Source organism: Boleophthalmus pectinirostris, unplaced genomic scaffold, assembly GCF_026225935.1.
Source record: "Boleophthalmus pectinirostris isolate CB_2022bp ecotype Guang Dong unplaced genomic scaffold, ASM2622593v1 HiC_scaffold_5, whole genome shotgun sequence".
Classification (NCBI taxonomy): Eukaryota; Metazoa; Chordata; class Actinopteri; order Gobiiformes; family Gobiidae; genus Boleophthalmus; species Boleophthalmus pectinirostris.
Genome location: NW_026571404.1, coordinates 13,364,824 through 13,383,592, shown reverse-complemented (window position 1 = coordinate 13,383,592; position 18,769 = coordinate 13,364,824). Strand labels below are relative to the sequence as shown.

The 18,769-nt window shown below is 37.5% G+C and overlaps 1 protein-coding gene across 1 annotated transcript in view; it reads left to right on the top strand.

The window, feature by feature from the left end:
* Positions 1-6,291: 6,291 nt before the first annotated feature.
* The window catches only part of ret (ret proto-oncogene receptor tyrosine kinase), a 54,358-nt gene continuing 41,880 nt past the window's right edge, over positions 6,292-18,769 (top strand). The window contains exon 1 of the mRNA XM_020927216.2: positions 6,292-6,430. Within this exon, the coding sequence (XP_020782875.1) occupies positions 6,370-6,430 (61 nt within the window). The 5' untranslated portion in view covers positions 6,292-6,369. The remainder of the gene's footprint in view (positions 6,431-18,769) is intronic.

Sequence of the window (18,769 nt, the reverse complement as noted above, 5' to 3'; positions counted from 1 at the left end):
ACAAACTGAAATCTTCTCTAGAACATAACCAATTTTAACTATAATACCATGTAGTCTGTGCAATTCAAGAATCAGTAATTTCTAATCGTCAATAATAAGATATATATGGTCCACAGACAATCCAGCAGGGCTGGGTATCATTAAGAAGTTGCCTATACGATACACACCTCGATAAATGGGCCAGGATACGATACATATCTCCAAACAGTGCACTTTCGATTCGATACAATATATTTCAAATCAATTCGATACGGTTCAGTGGAAAATAAAGGCTAAATCATGGTTGTGATACTAAAAGTCTTTGTTAAACCACTTCTTGTGCAAAGTGAATATGAAACACACATTTTAATTATCAAAACAGTGAAAATGTTAAATGTGTCACATAAACGAGTTTCCTTCCTCTAAACAAGCAACAAAACTGTAGCTGTAACAAAATAATTGAGTAAAATATACCAAAAAATATTGTTTATGTTCAATAAAGTTATACTGAAAGCGAAGCCAAATAATATTGAAAAAAAAAGTGATTGATCAACAAGATAAAAAAGCCCTAATGTCCAATGCATGTTATAAATCAATGGTAGTGAATGTATTGACTGATTTATTCCTCTGATAGTTAAGTGTAGTGTGAGAGTGTCTTTGGTCAGGTGGTGTGTACATCATGAAACAACCATCTCTTTAATGAAATGAGCCTGCGCTTCCCTCACAGCAAATTCTATTACTCACTCCTCTCTGGCCTAACGCTATCAGACAGAGGTGCTGTGGCCCTTTGGTAATTGGACTAAAGAGTTGTTGTGCTTTGAATCTTTGAATTTGTACTGAGGTTTCAGAGACATAAAACCTATATTGTTTAAAGGGCACAATGTTCAAGAAGGCGTACTTTAAATCTATTTGATATCAGTTGCAAACACATATTTAGATTTTACATATTTATATCACCTTTTATTGTTTTTATTGTTTTGAAAATGCTGTATTCGATGCAAACAACACATTAACACATTTAATAAGATTCAGTTTCATCTTTTTGCACTATCGCAACACAATCAACATGCATTCCCCCCAAAATTAAACTAGCAGACATCAGATTGTATCAGATTTGTGAAGTTGTAGGAGTTTTGTATATTTATGGGAAATTGCCGTGTAGGAGCAAAGTTAGAAACCGTCTTTTATTCATGCAGATGTTATTTTAATGTGGAATGTTATGCAAAATAGTACAAAACTTTGCAATTTCCAAAGAGACAAGCAGGTATTTTTGTCAATTTTGATAAATGAATGATAGATACATTTCTTTTGTACTGTGCAACTTTCCTGGCAAAGCATTCATATTTTTAATAAGCAGGTGATGGACCCTCCCGCCAGAAACAGTAGACCTCTAATTGAGATGGGAGAAAGTAAAATAATCATTGTAATATGTAGGTTTCTATTGTGATATATCAAGATCAAGTGCCAACTCCCCAATATAAATAAGTACATTTAACATTAGTGGATTTTCATTTTGGACTCCTACCATGTAATCAAGAGGCTCGTAACCCCAACCCTGGAGTAAAACTTGATCCGTTTTCCATAATCTGAAAGCCACTAATTCATGAGTTTCATTTACATGTCTTTTTCCTGTTTAAGGGTGCTATTTTGAGATTTTTTCACCATTAAAAAGATGGAATATTTAGTTTTAAATTGTCCATGACTATTTGTATCAGTCTTATAAGGTTTCACTATGGTAAATTTAAGTGCATTTACTGTTACATGCTGATGCTATGGTGTAGTTGGGCAAAACTGCTGCCTTTATTGACACAAAATGACCATAATCTTGTGTAAAATTGTTATATTTCTAGTTGATACTGGCAAAGTACTGGCACCTTCTCCCACTGAGAAAAACAAACACTGGAATCATCATCTGAAAATGGTTTTGATTGTAATTAAACATTAAACTACAGCACCAGTGCCTCCAATATCAAACAATGCCAGGGAGTTTATTCCAAATGAACTGTGATCGATACAAACTGGTCTGAGAGATTCTACAGAAATGATTCGGAAAACAATGATGATGGTAAAGGCTTTTAGCTGACTCATACAGTACAGGAACATCGGGGTCACCACAACAAACACGTAACAGCTGAGCAACGGCACAATATGTTACTATCACTATCAAAGCTACCACATTGTACCAAACATCCAAAGTTACCTGTTTTATTTAACTGTAATGTTACTTTACTCAGGATATGAATTATGTTCTTCTGTATAGTGGATTTGAGTTTTATTTTCCTCATGTTTAGCAACTGTCCTTTCCTATAATTTGTCATGATATTATATCATCAAAAGTCTTTCAATAATATCGAATCACAAGTTCCTTTGGTTAAATGCATGGTTTTATACTAGTAACAGCTTAGAAACATAGGAAACTACATATCCCATGATGCATTTCAGTGCAGACAAATATGAAGAAATATGTTTTTAACTTGAATTCTTGGGATTATGACAGTAATGATTCATACCGAAGTCTTGGTAAGGTATTTTAAAAGAAACAAGTAACCTTTCTACAATTCAGCTTCTCCAAAATATCGCAATAAACATCGTACCGTGAGATTTGGAAATTGTTACATCCCTAACTATTACTACTGTACTGCTATTTGTTCACTTTTCACTTTATTATCATTTGTCATTCTTACAATAATGGTGTAATAATTTAGGATAGTATATATGGCAATGAGGGACTTACTGAGCATTTTGGTTGGCATCTTCTATTGTGTCACTGGGCAAGACACCAAGTTCACCCACATTTCCTTCTTCAGTTGCTGGGACGTTGCAACAGGAAGGGCATCTGGAGTAAAAAAAAATCTGCCAAATCACCAAAAAAAAAAAATTGGTCTGCTGTAGCAACTCAAGGAGCAAGTCAAAGTACAATGCAGTAGATTCCATTACATTTCACTCATAGTTGCATTTTCTGGTGACTGTAATTTTCCTTATTCAAGTAAAATACATCTTCCATTTCCTTTAAAGAAGACATCCGATCAACACATCAGGCTGAATTTCTCCTTGATTCCCGCATAATCCATCGCGGCGGTCTCAGACAAAGCCCATACGACACCGTTGTGGTCACATATATAATGACGACACCACATTTCCTTGTCTGTGTATTGATCCTTGTTGGGCATATGTCTCCAGATACCTATGGAAATCCTACCCTCCACGGACAAGGCTACTGCTGGACCGTTGGACTGGCTATACCCCATAATGATCAGTGGGATTAGGTTTGGGCTCTTATGCAGTGTAAATGAACCCTTTAATACAGGATCTGCTTAACAAATCAATTATATGAAAGTGTTGTCTTACATTTTGCATATTCACGGACAGTGCAGGATCAGAAAATGCTGACATGTCTCCTGGAAGTAATTAGACAAGCTTGTTTTCCCTGCATCAAGATAAAAAATGATACATGGTAATTTTTTATTGTTAAATGTCTTATTTAGTGAAATTTAAATCCATTTGAACAGGTTCATTTTGTACATTGTAGAACAGCCATTTGTCCTTCTCAGATCGTGGCTTAGTTTGTCCTTCATTGATACAGAATTTGTTTAAAGTTAATCTAAGTTTAATCTTATTTTTGTCAATTGAAGATGTAAGTTTGACAATATTTTAAAGAATAGTTTGTGTTTAAGTTCATGAAGCTTTTAAAATATTTCAAAATTCTTTTCATCCTGTTTTTTGTGCTTGAAAATCTCTTTGCAAATGTTTTCATGTGCATTGAAGCTATTACCACACAGAGCAAAAAGATTTTTCAGTGTTGCATCAAACTAAAAATACATGTTTTTATGTGTAAAAGTGGCCTAGCTTTCATTTTGAGTTGGTCACCATTATAATAGGACACATGAAGGGCCAATACATAACATATTTAAGCCATTACAACATTATCAGACAGCACCTCAATCAAATACTATAGAAAATAAAAGCGTTACATGATTGATAGGTCCAGTTTAATCCCAATAGCATGGACACAAACATCCAGACAACTACCAGGAACAATAGGCAAAGGCAGTTGGGGACCATTCTTTAAAACTGAGTGCATATTTATATTTCTGGGAACTTCCAACAGTCAATAAAACACCTGTGTTTTTATTTGGACCATTGTTTACTCTGGACTCTTTGACCCACTTATATGAACTGACTAATCAGGCTGATCTTACTATCATAATTTTACAAAATTCTTATTGAAACTAGGTCTATTTTCCAGTGTTTACCCCCTGTGTTGGAGCTGACTCTTGTTTACATTGCAGAGTGTTTGACTCTGAGTGGGACAGGACAGGATCTGTGGCTCGGCTGCAGTTCACTGAGCTGTGGGACATTGATTGGAGTTGCTCAGAGTGACTGGTGTCTGCCTCGAGGCTCCAGCACTGCACCACTGCACCCAGCTACAGGACATCCCATAAACACAGAGTCAAACCATCGCTCCCTCCTGTACAGGACGTCCCACTATGAGCTCTGCTCTGACACAGAGAAACCAGCACCACTGGTCCATGGAGGTGCTGCTGTTGTGGATCACTTATTAACTTTACTTTAAAACACTGGCAATAAAATGTAAATTTGTCATGCAAATGATTTACAACTTCCACAGTTGTTCTTTTAATAAACTTAAAGGGACAGTCCAGAATTTTGGACAGGACCTCATTTCCTAATGAGTGTTGGAGACGCGTGGAGACACTTTTTAAAATATTCCATCAAGTCACTGGTGCTAGGCTAGTGCATGTCAATGGTCATAGTTATCCTCCCACTAAAAACAGTCTCCAGCACTCTGGCTCTTTAGGAAATGAGGTCCTATGTCCAAAATTCTGGACTGTCCCTTTAAATTACTATCACATTTTTAAAGTTCATTAGTAGCTAAAAATGATACTGATAGTTTAGTAAGAACCTAACTTGGCAGAAGCCATATTAACATGTAAAGCTCTTGATTTGAGTTCTACACATTATCAGTGTGAGAGAAAAGGCGCATACTCTTCCCTGTCCATAAATGCACAGTATTCTTCCTTCTGTGTGTTTTCCAATACAAAGTAGTCCATATATCCACTAAAAAGGCCTTTTTATGTCTTTCGGCATGTGTGTTTTGGTTTGTTTTGCCAAAACCACATGCTGCTTTGTGATTGGTTAACCTCTCTGACCCACTGGTGGGGTCAGAGTCCCCAGGCGCAGACAGGGCAAATGCATTATGAATTTGTAAATTCACAAATATTGCATACATGGTTGTACAAATATTTGTAGAGGTTAAATAGGAACCTGACAAAATTTGCCCTCTGCGTTTTACCCATTGCTTCAATGTCACTGGGGAAACTTGACCACAGTGCAGCGCCTGGGGACTCATCTCCATATCTTGAGCTCGGCCTGATCATGTGTGTACATACTGGAGGATTAGCCTATGGCACATAGTAAATTGCTAACATAATCCAACACATGCCACAGAACAGCATGATCAGCAGCGAGTCCAAATAAAAACAATGTCTGTCTTAAAACCTGCCTTAAAACAACAGAAGAAATGTATTTATTCTGCAAACTCTGGCATATGTTGAGCGCATAGTCCTAATTCAAATAGGGCTAAATATTCTCCCCTCTTCCAACAAGCAGAAACTTTGTGCAAAATATTAGAAGAGCCCCACTCACGTTGCTTTATCTTGTCATTTATTTATGAGGTTACGAAGTCTACAGCTTATTGGCCCAGTCATTTTGCCTGAGTGCCAAAACCTTTGATACTGAAAGTGCATTATAGCCAAGACTCATCATTGATTAACATATAGAGCTCCTCCCAAAATAGAATATTGCCTCTGCTGCTTTAATGGCTTCGGGAAAAATAAACGTGGAACCAAACACTCCCTTTCACAATAAAACCTTTCATTTCAAAATGCTGTTCCGTGTTTTCTTTGGACTGTCTAACTATAAGTAAATATATTGAAATTGGCAGCCCATCGTCCACTAAACCCACTAAACCCAACCGTGCGTCTTTAAAATGGCGCGCATTTCTGGATAATAGTTAATAACTTCTCGCCACTGGGTGTTAATGAGATTGCTGACCCGCTGGCGCTAATTTATGCTCTTAAATTTCCTGTAGATGCTAAAAGGAACAGGGCAGTGGGTCTCTCTCCTCCTCCTCTTCCTCCTCTTCCTCCCCCTCCTCCTCCTTTCTCCCCGGACAGAGGCAGCAGCAGCAGCCCGCCCCGCAGACACCAACCCACCGGAGCCAGAGCGCGCTCAGATGCCGCGTACGGGACAACGAGGACTCTAGTCTCCATCACTTACCTCCACGTGGTTTTATTGTCCGTGTGTTTGACGCTCACGAACTTTTTTGAGTCGTGTTTTTGGATCAGAACTTTTCACTTATGGTTGGAGAATATGGGGTCAAGTTATGGGTTCTCTCCGGGAAACATCGCGGTCATGCTGCTGCTGTTTGGAGGTAAGACGATGCTCAGTGCTCCTAAGGTCTGAACACGATAAAGAAGAGATTTTATTAAGATTTTTGATAGATAAAACGACAAGAATTAACGTTTTAAATTGAGATACTTGTGGAGGCGCGTGGTCTCACTATAGATTTTTTTTTTTTTTTTGGCCATTGGCGAGTGGATTACAAATTCAATGTGCACAAGTTAACCCTTTACAAACTTTAACTTCACAAACTTTAACGTACTGAAAAGATGGTTCATTTTAAATAAATAAAAAAGGTAATAGGATTTTTTTTTAAGTAAACAAAGAAAAAAGTGTATTTGTAAATTATCAAATTCTGAAAACCAAATCTTTATCTTCCCATCTGTCATCCACTGTAGGCCATTTACTTTGTTTTATTTTTCATGGGTTAGTATTATCTTTGTAGTTTTTGTTATTACTCCAGCCTGTGTCTTTGTCACTATTTGAAACAACTGAGAGAGCACTAAAGATGAGCTTCTACTAAAAACAAAATGCTTCTTCTAGTAGTTAATCCCAATTATTGTCTGCAAGTACCAGCAAATTGTTTATATTTTTATTTGGTCCAAAACAGTACATTAAAAGTCTAAATATTCACCTCATGTCTACATCTTAAATCATCCTCTTATATTTCAAACACATAGTGACTTTTACAGTGGCGTGGCATCCGGTGTAAGTGATACTCAAATTGTAGTAGGTGCTATGCTCGGTATGGCAAAGCGAACCCTGGACTCAAATGAAAACGCAGCCGTATATCATAATATTATAATCCCATTCACAATCCCACCGCCCAACTGTCCCAACACGGTCGTCCTGTACAGGCTAAATTTAAAGTGTCCCCATAACTCAGGAGTGTGCCTCTGTCCCGCCACCATGCCCGGCTTTGTTTTGGACTTAAACGTGGGATCAGTGTGAGGCTATTGTCAGCTATGGTGGAAAATCTCTGTTTTACTGTTTGGGATGGATGGCTCTATGACTTCTGTACAAAAAAAAAAAAAACACTTTCCAAATTGGCTTTAAAGCGTTATGTCTATAAACTATCATTAGGCTAACAAATGGTGACTATTTTGATTGCCTCATTTGAAGAGGCTACTTTAAGGTTGAGTGATACTGATGATATTTTGGCAATCAATCCATCAGATATGTGAGAAAACTGGCTAATCCCCAAAAGTGAAGACATATCACTTTATATCTTTGTTTTTTATCAGCTCAGTTTTCTTATTTTAGAAAATATTACATACTTGATGTTCTCCAAAACAACAATTGTGTTATATCTTCTTCTTCTGTTATTGAGGTAAGGTTAAAGTTAAAGGTTAAAGTTTATTACCAAGGCTGTATGGAACCAAAATCTAACATTATATTTGCACGTAAGCCACATTTTACTTGGGATATTGAGTAGGGCTGTAACAAAAACCGAAATATCGTGATATCGTATCATCAAAAGTCTCACAATAATATCGTGGGGCTGTCACAATATATCGAATTACAAGTTTCTTTGCTTAAATGCGTGGTTTTGTTGTAGCAGCAGCTTATAAACAGTGCAGACAACATGAAGAAATATGTTTTTTACTTTAATTCTTGGGATTATGACGGAAATAATTCACACCAAAATCTTGTCAAGGTATTTTAAAAGCAGAGAAGTGTCCTATCTACAGTTATATTAGCCTCTTCAAAGTATCGCAATAAATATCATACCGTGAGATGCATATCGTGATAATATCGTACAGAGAGAAATTTGGATATTGTTGGTATACTGATACATTATTTTGTTAGTGCAAGCTTTTTATTGTAAGACTTGCTTTAATATTATAATAGTGCAAGGGTTTGGATTGTCAATAAAAAACAACTGAATTTGTCAATCTGTTCTGTAATAGAGATTAATCTGCAGTTTGTAAAAAATAAAAATGTGCAAAATGATACATACCTGATACAAAAATATGTACTTGACCCAAATTGTACCCAATAAAAACTCAAAGTCCTTCATGATACTGTATGTTATGCTATATGGCGTTTTATATAGTGGTTATGGCAGCGTTGGGGTTACGTCATGGTGCTAAGGTCAGTGTACGTCATGGCCCTGGAGAGCAGTGCATTTCAATGTAGTTAAAATGATTCATGCTTTTATGAAGGTGCCATAGTTACATATATACAGACTGTGATTGATCTGCTTTGTGAAGGCTTGACCGTCCATCACCACGGAAAGGTCAGGGGCTAGAGACTTGAGTACTGCCTGTTCTTGTTGCAAAATTAAATGCAGTTTTTGCATATTTTTGTTTATTTAGAATGGCAAAGTTAATGCATGAAATTGTTTTTGAAGTTTATAATTTACACAGTTGCTTCTGGTTGGTTTGACTGCAAGATAAATTTCAATCTTTGCCAAAAAACGCAATTTGAATGATCGCAATTAGCAAATCGAAAAGGTTATAAAAGCAAAATGGTACGCAAACTAGGAATGCCACAATATCCAAATCTCGATATTATCACGATATACATCTCACGGTACAATATTTATTGTGATATTTTGGGGAGGCAGATATAATTCTAGATAGTACACTTTTTTTGCTTTTAATATACCTTGACAAGATTATTACTGTCAAAATCCTAAGAATTCAAGTAAAAAACATATTTCTTCATGTTGTCTACACTGAAATGAATCATGGGATATGTAGTTCACTATGTTTATTTGCTGTTCCTACTAAAGAACAATGCATTTAAGCAAAGGAACTTATAATTTGATATATTGTGTCAGCTCTCGATATTGTTGTGAGACTTCTGACGATACGATATCACGATATTTCAGTTATTGTTACATCCCCAATGCAATTATTATACTGTCTAGGCTCTTTACAAACATTTTCTGAATTGCATGTTATTCTTGGATTAGTTTAGCAGCTCATATTTCCAGTCTTCTCTCAAATTTTAATGCTCTTGGACACACTTAAACTGCTCACCCTTGTTGTGTCTACTCAGCATGTTTTCGTCTCGGTAAAATGAGCTTTGGCATTTCTTGGATATTGCAGTTCATTCAATTGAATTTAAATGCAGTCATGAAAATCTTGCGAAAACATTATAAATAGTAGACTGACTAGGCTGTATTGGCATTATTTGACCAGGCAGAAGTCCACTGTTCTGAATTTTACAAGATATAATAGTGATAATAATCGTGATATGGCCACTGCAAAAAGAGTGTTGTCATTTTAGAATATATAATCAAGTAAAATATAGGTAGATATTGTGGTTTCTTTGTAACTTTTCTTCACCATGCATGCCTTTATTTCACTTTCAACACATAATAGAGTGTGTGATGTCTTTACCAGTCTTGTTTTGTTGTTCAGTTATCAGAACGTGTCCAACCAAATCATAGTCTTCAACTTGATCCGTTTACATCAAGTTCTCCAGCGATAGTCCTACTTCTTCTGCCCTACATCTCTCTTTCCCCCTTTATTTAATCTCTGTCTTTTCTCTCTTCTCTCCCGTCTCTTCCTTCCTCACTTTGCTTTCTCTTCAAATATCAGTCTCTTCTTCGCTTCCTCCTCCTCTCTCTCCCTTTTATTCTCTTTCTCCTTTCTCTCTCCTCTCTCTTACCCTCTTATCCTCCTTTCTTTTTATTTATTTATTCGCTTTATTTATCAGGGACAGTGTACATTAATCAACATTTCTGTAAATGTACCAGAGTTTGCCAGAGAGGCGATTTTTCATCCGTAGTCCCTGGACAGATTTCAAAATGGTCACCCTAAAAACACAACACTTACCTCACTGTCCTTCTCCTCCCTCACGTCCGTCTTTTTTTTCCCCCCTCTCTTCCTCTATTTCTACCTCAGTCTCCCTCTTTTCCTCCTCTTTCTCTCTGTCTTTTCTCCTCCCTCTCTGCTCTTTTCACTCCTCTCTCTCTCTTTCTCTGTCTCTTCTTCCTCTTCTATCTCCATCTCTCCCTCCTCCTCTATTTCCTCTCCAACCTCCCTCTTTGTTCTTCCTCCCTCCCTCTCTCTTCTCCTTCTCCCTCCCTCTATTCCTCCTCTTTCTCACTGTCTCTCTTCCTCTCTTTCCCCTTTCCACTCCCCCCTCTCTCTCCCTCTTCCTCCCTCTTTCCTCCCTTCCTCCCTCTTTTTTCCTCTCTCTCTCACCCTCTCCTCCCTTCCCACCCCTTCCTCCCTCTCTTTCTCTCTCTCCTCCTCCCTCTTTGTCACTCTCGCTTCCTCCTTTCTCTCTTTCTCCCTTCCTCTCTCTCTCTCTCTTCCTCCCTCTTTCTTCCTCCTCTCACTCTTTCCACACCATCTCTATCTTCCTCCTCTTCTCTCTCTCTTCCTCCTCCCTCCCTCTCTCTTTCTTCTCTTCTTCCTCTCTCCTACTCTCTCTCACTTCCTCCTCTATCTCTCCCTCCCTCTCTGTCTCTTCCTCCTCTTCTTTCTCTCTTCCTCCTCCCTCCAATTCTCTCTTTTGTCTCTTCTCTAACCACCTCTCTCCTCTCCCCTCTTTCTCTCCTTCCTCCTCTTCCTCCTTCCTCGCCCTTTCTTCCTCCTCTCCCCCCCCTCTCTCTTCCTCCTCTTCTTTCTCTCTTGCTCCTCCTTCCAATTCTCCCGTTCTTCTCTTCACTCCCCCCTCTCTCCTCCTCCATCGTTCTCTCCCGCCTCCTCTTTCTCCTTCCTCCCTTTTTCTTCCTCCTCTCTCTGTCACCCTCCTGTCTGTTTCCACCTCCAACTCTTTCTTCATCCTTTTCTCTCTCTCCTTCTCTCCCTCCCTCCCTCCCTGTCTCTCTCCTCCACAACATGACGATCGTTCTTCTCTCTGTTTGAATGTCACGGCAGCGTTGCTAATTACACGCTGTTGAAATCCCCTGGTTTGTCTCGGACACGCGCTGTACCTCACCTGTCCACCTGCCTGTTGGCTCAAAACAAAAGCCCCTGTCTGTGGTCGGCGGAGGTGGCGAGCGCTGGCCAGGTGTGCGGCAGCTGCTCCTATCTCTGAGTAAACACGCGCTGTTTGTTTTTCAAAGGGAAATATAGTCGGTCTCTGAGTGTTCTGAGACGAGACGCGGCGTTAACTGCCCCAAAGTGACACATTGAAAAGGTTAGATGGGTTTAAGTAATGGTCCGGCTCCATTAGCGGAACAAATGAGCAGGTTAATAATACATGATGTACAATTTAAAGCTGAGCTCTGTCACTTTTCTGACAGAGGAGCCGCCTAGACGCTATGACTTTCCCTTAAAGGTTCCATGATATTAAACTTATCTCTATTCCATTTATTCAATTGTGTGTCTGTGCTGTTTAAAAACACACTTTCTTTTTGTGAGCAGGTCCTTCTTTTCACAGATCTGACCTGTAACTTTGGTCTGTTGATGTTTGTTTCCGTGGAGATAGTCAAGTTTAATGCCATACTGTGAAACATTCTCCAAGGAGACATAAAAAAGTAGCGTAAGTTCCATCAAAAAGTTACAATGAATCTTTAAATGGTAGTGAAAGATGCGGGAAAAATATTTATCCAAACCATAACTCTAAGCAAATCAAAGTATTTCTGAATGATTTGCAAATTTTATTTCATTAACACTTTTTTGTCAAATAAATATGCACACTATTTTCTGATCTCATAATGTTTTAATGTTGTTTCCTCATCACAACCAGACCTGGAGTTGTGTTTTGTTTCATTCACAAATGTTTAACACACAAACCCTGCATATTTAGGCCAAGTTTTTCTATCAAATGGAAACACTGTTCCACCTTATGATGTCATGTGGTAATACAAGAAGTGCTCCACTGTGTTTTTAAACTCCAAACACCTTTCCTAGAATCATTTGGATCATTTCATCTTTGGCTTGCCGGTCTCTACTGAACTAAAGATAAAAGGTACATTATTACATGGCATCACAAGAAGGAACAGAGCATAATAGTCCAGTCAGGTTCATTTGGTCTTCCGATAATTTATGTGATTAGTTTCTTTTTTTCAGACCAAGAGTTTGTTTTCATAGCTGACAGTTTGGACTCACTAGCGGTTTTCCTCAGAGTGGCCACGTGATGTAGCTGTGACGTGTCTGGTCAGCTGATTTAAACAGGTTTTGACACTGTCTTCCTACTGGAGGAGGCAGGATGACAGCGCCACCTGCAGTCCAGCTTCCTCAGGACAGTATCTGATGTGTATGAAAGTAAAAAAAGCCCCCTTGTCCCAGTTTATAGTGCTGCTAAATGGCCAGAACCTGTATAAATCAGCTAAACTGGTAGCCTAAACTGTCAGGTATGAAAACAAACTCTTGGTCTGAAAAAAGAACCTAATAGTACAAAGGAACTGAGCATTTTGAGCTTTAGTGATGCAGACAGACTAAATAATAAAGGATTACTGAATCATGAAACAAAACACAACTCCAGGTATGTTTTTGAGCAGGTAACAATATTCTAACACGCCTTAAAGCTCACATGAGACAGTTTTGCGTAATATTAGACCTTTAAGAATCCAGTAGATTGATCATCTCTAAATTTTAAAGCAGGATTAAGAGAACATACAAAGAGAATCTGAAACATTGGCCTATACTGAGCATGTTTTGGGGAATCATATAACACAGTATTTTAAGTATACTGCAGAAAATCAACACCTTGTCCTCTCTGTAGGTCCTCTGTAGGTCATTCGGTTACTGATTAGTCCAGTGTTTCCCTCTTTGTAATTAAACCGGGAAATTGGCAATCAGCTCTCACTTTAAGAGTCATCAGGTTTTTAAATGTGCCCTAAACAGCAGCACCAGCCACAGTTAAAAGAAAAGTACATGAACTGCAAAGAAGTCAGAAAGAAATCATGATTTTACAGATAACTTTAAATGCTGTTTGTCTTAATGGCAGGGTGTAGTAATTAGACTGGATAATTACTCTCTAAATGTTTTGTTTTCTCATTGTGATAATTGTGGATTGTTTTAATTAGGAGTATTAGCTCTCAACTAAAGAGACACCAAACTTTATGTGTAACGTTTCCTGTCGTTTCAATGGAGATAAGTAGTGCTTTGCCTCGAATGTCCCACAATATGGCATTAAACGTATCTCTCTTCTTATGAAAAAGGAGATGACGCCACTAGGAAGTAACAGGTCAGATATTTGGAGAGGCGACCGAGCTCACAGAAAGATTGCATTTTGGAGCAGTAAAAACACCTGTAAGAAAATAAATGCCATACATAAATATGTTTAATGCCCTACTGTGGAATATTCTATGCAGAGCACCTTCTCCCTGGAGACAAGAAGGTTACAAACACAGACATACCACTTGACAAAATAAATGCTTTCTAAACATCTTATGGGATTTGATAGAATGTCACTGCAAAAAACAAAATCTAGTCAAGTTAAGATGACTTGTATTAAGAAAGTTTTATTATGATTTGAGTAAATTTCACTTGACAAGTAAAAATATCTGCCAGTGGAATAAGACTTTTTGTACTTTAAATATGAAAATACATCTTGCTTCACTTAAAATATGAAAAACAACTTTTTGCACTTAAAATAAGAAAAAAAAAGAATATTACTGAATTAAGAAAAACACACTTATTCCACTGGTAGATCATTTTACTTGTCAAGTTGAATTGACTCAAATAAAGTAAAATGTTTTTAATTTAAGTCATTTTAACTTACCTAGATTTTGCTTTTTTCCAGCGCTGTTTCCTCCTCAAAAACATACCCAGAGTTGTGTTTTGTTTCATTCACACATGTTGGAGTAACCCTTTATTATTATTATCAGTCTGTCTACATCTCCAAAGCTCAAAATGCCCTGATCCACCTTGTGATGTCATGAAGTGGTAGTTTTTGGCCTTTTTTTCTAATTATTATGATTATTATTTTTAATTGATGTTTTTATTTTGAGCAAGTAAGAAATTTAGATTCTTATACAATGGAACGTGTAACATTAGTGAAAGCATAATAGAAATAACCAGAACAAAAAGAAAAAAAATAATGCCCAAAAAGGAGTGGGAAGAAGAAAACTTACTTAATCTCACCCCTATCTTCTAATTTAATGTGAGCTTTCTTTTGCATTTTTCAGACATTTACATTAAACTACATTAACTATTTACAAAGGCAGACCATGATTTACTGTTTGGTGACATGGTTTCTCTTTGGGAGAAGAACTCAGTTAATATGGATGGTTTGTGTGAATGAGACAAAACACAACTCCAGGTTTGTTTTTAAGATGAGGAAACATTATAACATAAATCAGAAAGAAGTCTAATATGGACCCTATAAACAAAAGACGTAACTGACCCAAACTTAGAAGGACACAGCTCCAAATGCATAAACCTGTAACCTTATCTGTAATAGCTCTGGTAAGTTGAATGATTTTGATAATAAGAGCACAGCGACAGGGAAAAATGGGCTTTTAACTTTGAGCTATTTGTAAGGGACACAGTCTAATACCTTTTGGTGTTAAGGTTAAGGTGTACTTTGTAGTTGTGAATAAATGTGTCCTCTGTTCGTCATTGCCACTGGGGCAACGTGACAGGAACACTGGGACCCTTCTCCTCACAGGTTCTCGGTCAGGAGTATCTAGCTGGAGGACAACCCTATAGAGCATTTTTTTTAGGTTGATGGATTGGCAGTACGGCAAAGCAAATCTACATTTTGTTATCCTCAAATTGATCAAACTTTTCTATTTTATTTTTTCTTTCTGAAAGCAAAATTAAATTGGCTTTCAACGCTAATTTCATGAGCAAAAACAAGACAGCATTTTAATCAGTACGCAAAATTACCCTTTATTGGATTGTCTGTAGTCCTCTCAGTGAAAAAGACCAAGGCATATCATTAACAATTAGAAAATGACTGAATCTTTATTCCGGTTAAAATTTGATTAATTGGCCGTGCCTAGAGGTGACTAATAGAAAATCTGCCCATACACAGAAAAAATATGCAAATTCCACGCAGAAAAAGCCTTGTGAATTTGAGGATTGAACCTGGGACCTTCTAACCTGATTCATCAGCCGGTTTCACTTTGCAGAAAAAGTGTGACCTCGAAGCATTAGGATTTGTTCGCTTGATGATAGGCGGGTACTTTTTTATTTAACCAGTCGCTGCTATTTGGTCATTACGTGTGTAATGCCAAAGTCCCGTAGGAAGAATGGCAATAACATCTTTCCCCTTGATAAAATTCACCAAACATTCTCTTTGTTCCCACTTTAAATCCTCAGTCTCGGGAATCGTTGCCAACACAGAATGTATGTCTTCGTCTACATCCATCTCGACCGCTTTGTTTACTTTTGTGTTGTACCACAAAAGGGACCCAGACAGGCACTTGAGTTTGACGTCATGGCTTCACAGTTCTTCGCTGATTGGCCGGTGCGTGGTTTACAACGTCCAGGGTTCTTGCAAACTGTCTAGTGTATTCTGATTCCTGGCCTAGTTGCTGGAGAGAAATGAATCTGAGCGGAGGCACTAGGTGGTGCCACCCTTGCTAGGGACCTTCCAGTTGTTAGGCAAGAGTTATAAATTGACTACTGTATGACTTAAATATCTTATGTACAAGTTGGTTTGTAGGATAAAATTGTGTATTCATCCACAATTATCTGATCTCATGCTCAAAGTAATGATAATATAGGGCGTGCTATTGTGCTTTCTTTGAATTGTTCACATTGTTTCCTTGATTTTGCCCTCAGGAACAAATGAGCTATCTTACCATCTCCTTAATACAATCTGCCTATCACTTTTTACTTCCAAACATGCACAATCAAGTCCTCTAGCTAAGGTAGTCCTGACAAATCCAGCCAAGATCTGCCCTAGTAACACTGGAGAATGGGTCAAATGCAATGGCACAATGACCTTTACCTTAAAATTATCCACCCTTCTCCCAATCCTCTTGTGTGTTTTCCTTTGAACATACGGCATTGCAGATGTCGTCACGTAAAAGCATTGATTCGTTTACCTCTTGACGTGACCTGGCTACTGTATGTTTGACCCTGCTTTAACCTTTGACCCCTGAAACCTTAACCAAGCTCAAATGCTCTGACCCGCGACCTCCCAGAGGAAGCAAAGTTAGCAGCCACCCCCTCTCCATCCATTAAACCTTCCGTCTTTATCTGTATCCTCTGCTTTGAGGAGCCACATCAGTCTCACTGGACTGTTGATGTTAGCTTTGATTTAGTTTTTATTACATTAGATGATTCAGTGGCGCTTCTGTCTGCTGTATCTATGGATGCATTATAAAGACTATTTTCCACTTCCTGTTGTCAATGGCTCTGATTTAGTCATTTTGTGATGCGATCTCAGTCAAATCCTATACACCAATTTTCCGTTAAAGGGGACAGGTAATTGTATTTGAACCAGAACATGAACTGAATAAATTAGTTTGGGCAAATATTAATAAAATTATAGTTAGGCACAATTTTAGAAACCCTTTTGGGACACTCAAAACACTAATTGTATTAAAGGCCATAGGGGTTAAATGTATTATAGGCACAAATATATTATTTCTTGTCATTTGGAGGGATTAAACTGCCAACCTGTGAGTTCGTGGGTGATTGGAAAACATCACAATAGGTTTTGTACCTGATTGTCAAATTGTCAAGTCATGAACAGTTTGTAAGTTTGTATTATTAATAATTATTAATTAAATGTTTTAAAATCAGATGCAGACAGTGCACAGTGGCCACAAAGTGCTGCTTTTACAATATTGTATACTAGAATATACTATATCCAAATCTCTTGGTACGATATTATCATGATATACATCTCATGGTACAATATCTATTGCGACATTTTGGAGAAGCTGATACAATTGTAGATAGGACTCATTTTTGCTTTTGAAATACCCTGACAAGATTTTGGTGTGAATTATTACTGTCATAATCCCAAGAATTCAAGTAAAAAAATATATCTCTTTATTTTGTATGTGCTGAAATGAATCATGGGATATGTAGTTCCTGATGTTTATTAGCTCTTGCTACTATAAAACCTTGCATTTAAGCAAAGGAACTTGTGATTCCTTATATTGTGACACCCCACTATATTATTGTGAGACATTTGACGATACGATATCACGATATTTCAGTTATTGGTACATCTCTACTATATATACTCTATATACTATGGGAAAACGAAGTGGTTATGCCATCAGCACTAAATAATTTTTCTGGTGGACAGTTGGTTGACCCTCTATTAGAACAGTTGTGCTCCTTCCTCATTGTGGCGCACATAAATGTTCTCATATACTATCTTATAGGAACAAACAAGTATCAGTAAATTAATGCATCATGGGCATGTTTATGAAAGTTATGCCATAAACATTATATTTGATTTGGTCTGCGAAAACACCACATAAAAGCTTACCTGCAGCAGTACTTGTAGTTCAAGGCTGAGCTGTCTCTGGTTCTGTGGGACGCTCTGAAGAGAGAAGCTGCTGATCAGGAGCACTTCAGTCCAACTACAGGCTTCAAAGGAAAATTGATCCATGTGCCCCTAGTAGACTTTAACCATAAATTATTTCTACACTCTCTCTGTACTCTTTCCCATGTAGATATATATTCTTTCCAAATATCTTTAGCTGTATATTGCTATAGATGGACTGAGAAAAGCAGCAACTAATGGACAGTATTAGAGTGGGACGAGACAGAATTCCCCCAAGATAGGACGAGATTGGGTCCATGAGCATGAGACAAGATAAAGTCTTTACATAATTTATATTATTTTTAAAGGTTCTGTATTACACAAAATGGACTCTTTTAGCTTGTTGAGTTTTTCGACATGTTATAATGCTGTTACCTCCAAGAAAAACATACCTGGAGTTGTGTTTTGTTTCAGTCACACATGTCTGAGTAATCCTTTATTGTTCTTTCTTGTGATACCATGTAGTGGCCAAGTTAACAGCTTCTTTTACCTTCAGTTCAATAGAGATTGTCAATTCCATGGGTGAACTTATACAAATGTTTTTAGTGAAGGTTTTTGGAAACACAGTGGAGCACTTTCTGTATTACCACATGATATTACAAGGTGGAGTGTTTTCCGTATTAGAGAAAAAACTCAGCCTAAATATGCAGAGTTTGTGTGTTGAATGAATGAATGCATGAATGAAACAAAACACAACTCCAGGTATGATTGTGATGAGGAAACAGATTATAACAGATCAGCTATAGACCCTTTAATGTGTTATCCAGTTAAATTCACAATTTTGGCCTTTGATTTATCCTTAGATATTATGTTTTCAGATTCTTTTTTGACACAGTGAAAGAGCAACCCTGTACTTCCAGTCAAAACTCTTCAAAAAGTTGTATTATTTTTTCTCAACATAAAGTCGTTGATGGATCGGTACCTGACTCATATTGGCGATGTTCCAATACAAAAATTAATAGTCTAATCTAACGGAGGAAAAAAAAAAAGGAAAATTTCT